The 2,782-nt window shown below is 61.8% G+C and overlaps 1 protein-coding gene across 1 annotated transcript in view; it reads right to left on the reverse strand.

Annotated features, from left to right (window-relative positions):
- The window catches only part of EPS8L2 (EPS8 signaling adaptor L2), a 36,888-nt gene that overhangs the window by 14,421 nt on the left and 19,685 nt on the right, over positions 1 to 2,782 (reverse strand). Inside the window, exons 10-13 of the mRNA XM_019631072.1 lie at positions 2,551 to 2,663; positions 1,193 to 1,298; positions 440 to 559; positions 19 to 187 (exon numbers count right to left, since the gene is read on the reverse strand). Coding sequence (XP_019486617.1) covers positions 19 to 187; positions 440 to 559; positions 1,193 to 1,298; positions 2,551 to 2,663 — 508 coding nt within the window. The remainder of the gene's footprint in view (positions 1 to 18; positions 188 to 439; positions 560 to 1,192; positions 1,299 to 2,550; positions 2,664 to 2,782) is intronic.

Consider the following 2,782-nt stretch of genomic DNA (forward strand, 5'->3'; position numbering starts at 1 on the left):
GGGCCCAGCGGCTCAGACCCGGTCCCCCTCCCCCGGTGCGGGCTCCCCCTCCCCCGGTGCGGGCCTCCACCCCTCCAGTCCCCACTGTGCGTGCATCCACCCTGCCCGACTCACCGTCTTTGTTCCCGGCGAAGCTTGCGGGCAGCTTGTGGGTGGGGCTGGCAGGACCCCAGTATTTCAGACCAGCCTGCAGGGGTTGGGGAAGAGGGGGGATGGAGGAGGGGTCGTCAGCCTCACTCATCTTCCCTCCCATCAGGGTTGGAGTCAGGACAGTGTGAAGGCCCCCCCCCAGGACCTGGCCTGGGGGCCAGACCCCTAGAACCCCCACACCAGCCCCTCCAAGCTCAGGGGGGGTATTTCCTTGAGACTCACAGCATGTGCCCCTCCCCCCAGCCACCTGGCCCACCCTGTGTGGGACACAACAGAGCCCCGACATCACCTGCTCCTGGGGGGCACCCAGGTCTTCAGGCCAGGTCTCAGCCAGGATGTTGTGGGGCACGTAGCCCGCCTGACCACTGCGAGTGCGGAGCTTCCACCACTGGTGGCCATCTTCTAGCACCTGAGCACACACACCCCCGCGTCACCCCTGACCCACAGGTCCCCACCCCCTCAGGCCACAGGCACCAGTGCAGGGTGCTGGGACAACCAGTGTGCCCGAGATAGAGAGGTCTGGCATCTCTCCCTGAGCCTCCCTCCAATCTTATGGGAACAGTCACAAGGCCCTCCGGGCCCCTCCCAGCTTTCCATCCCACCACAGGGGCCGGTGACCCCCAGCAGCATCCTGAGGAAGCGCCTCCAGCCAGGCTGTGGGTCTAGGTCACCCACTCCTAGCTTGTTCCACTTTCCTCCCTCGGTGGCCTGGATTTGGGGTTGGCACCACACAGAGATGGCGCTTCCAGAGGGCTGCAGGGGTGGGCATAAATGACAAGCCCCTGCAGTGTTGGAGGGCCCCCACCTTGGCACAGAGGGCCCACCCTTCATCCTGAGCCCAGCCCAGCTCAGGAGCCCCTGTGCCCTCTCAGATGCCCACGGGAGCGTGGCCCCTCAGCCAGGCTCCGGGGTGGAGACGCTGTAGATCTGCATTGGAGCCCAGGGGTAGGGTCCTGGGGAAAAGGGCGTGGCAGACTTGCCAGCAGCCCCGGAGCCATGCAGCCCCGCCCCCTGGGCAGCCCCTCCCTCCAGCCCAACGCACCTCCAGGACCTCATCCTTGAGCACTGAGAGCTCGTTGGCATTGCGGGCTGTGAAGTCGTAGAGGACCTTGACGTACTTGGCCATGGCTGCTGCAGGTTCGTAGCCCCTGCGTGGGATAGGAGGGGCTGAGGCCCAGGGCTGGGACAGGGACTTCTCCTGGATCTGGGGCCGGGCTGGCAGGAGCAGCTTCCCAGGTGCTTGGCTGCCTCCCCGTCAGCTCTCCAAGGCTGCAGTGGAGCGGAGCTGCGGCTTGTCAGCCGGGAATGGAAACTGTGACAGCCCCAGAGCGGCCGGGGCCCCTGCATGGAGGTGGGGCTGTGCAGGCTGGTGGGATGCTGGTGCCTGTAGGCACAGCAAGGCTGGCCCCAGCCCAGGTCACCTCAGGGGTCTCCAGGCCTGCCCCTCAGGGAAGCCAGAGCCAGGCATGTACCCAAGAAGTGACAGGGTCACAGCTGTCTCTGGGAAGCAGCTGACCCACAAGGGGAAAGCCAGGCGTTTTCAGAGCCACAGTCCCTGGAGCACTGCAGACAGTGCAAGATCACACACAGTGGACGACTGCTCATGAGCTGCAGGGGACACTTGGCACAGAGCAAGTCTGTGACTGCCACCCAGCCCATCCCTCCAGGTTGGTCTGGCCCCTTATCATCAGGGTGCCTCCCTCATTCAGGTGCAGGCCTCAGGACACTGGGGGTGGGGGGTGGGGGAGGGGGCCGAGGCTGGGGTGCCCTGTGGAGCCCTGGAAGGGGCTTGTCAGGATGGGCCAGGGTGAACCAGCCAGGTCAAAGGATGAAAATATTTCCTAAAGTGTGGGCCCAGGCCAGGGACCATGGGAACTAGGCTGGCGATGTGGGGCAAAGGGAGGGCACACTTGTTGAAAACAAATTCTGGGGTCTGGCAGGGTAGCAAGCTCCCCAGGCAGGTCCTGGGAGGATTGAGGACAGAAAGGAGGAGGGGAGGGGACTCTGCAGGCCTGGGGTCTGTGGAGATGTGTGGATTACGGTAGTCTGTTCTAGCCCAGGCCCTCCGACTAGAGGATGGGTCTAAATCAACCCAATGGGAAACAGGGATTAGTAAACCACTTAAGTGGTTTAGTAAATTTCTAACCATGATTCTACAACTTATATGTGGACACACAAAAAGAGATGTGTGAGGATAATGAATATATGGGTGGCTTTCCACATTTTTCCTTCATTTGTATATCATAAAATTAGAATGAAAACCTGGTTCCAGTTTGGAAAGTACTATTTTGAACTACATGAACAAGGTGTTTGCTGCCACCTGGTGGCAGCGTACCCATATCAGAGCCTCTGTGTTTTGCAGAATGAGTGTCACACTCCCTCACTTTGAGGGGAGCTTACCTGTGAGCATGTGGGGAGCTGACTGGGGAAAGGACCTCTCCCAGGGGTGTGGGCTCAGACATGACGCTGTGCTTCGGGGCGTTTCGAAAGGATGGACGGCTTGCTGGAGTCGGCTGTGGGGAAAGTGGGCCACCCGAGTTTGGTGTGGGGTGGGGGCCAGGCCAGGAGAGGGGAGCAGACTGTTGAAGTGGTGAAGGCAGTGGGTGGCCATGCAGGGGCCGGCTGATGGGCC

This window comes from Hipposideros armiger, unplaced genomic scaffold (assembly GCF_001890085.2).
Source record: "Hipposideros armiger isolate ML-2016 unplaced genomic scaffold, ASM189008v1 scaffold_983, whole genome shotgun sequence".
Classification (NCBI taxonomy): domain Eukaryota; kingdom Metazoa; phylum Chordata; class Mammalia; order Chiroptera; family Hipposideridae; genus Hipposideros; species Hipposideros armiger.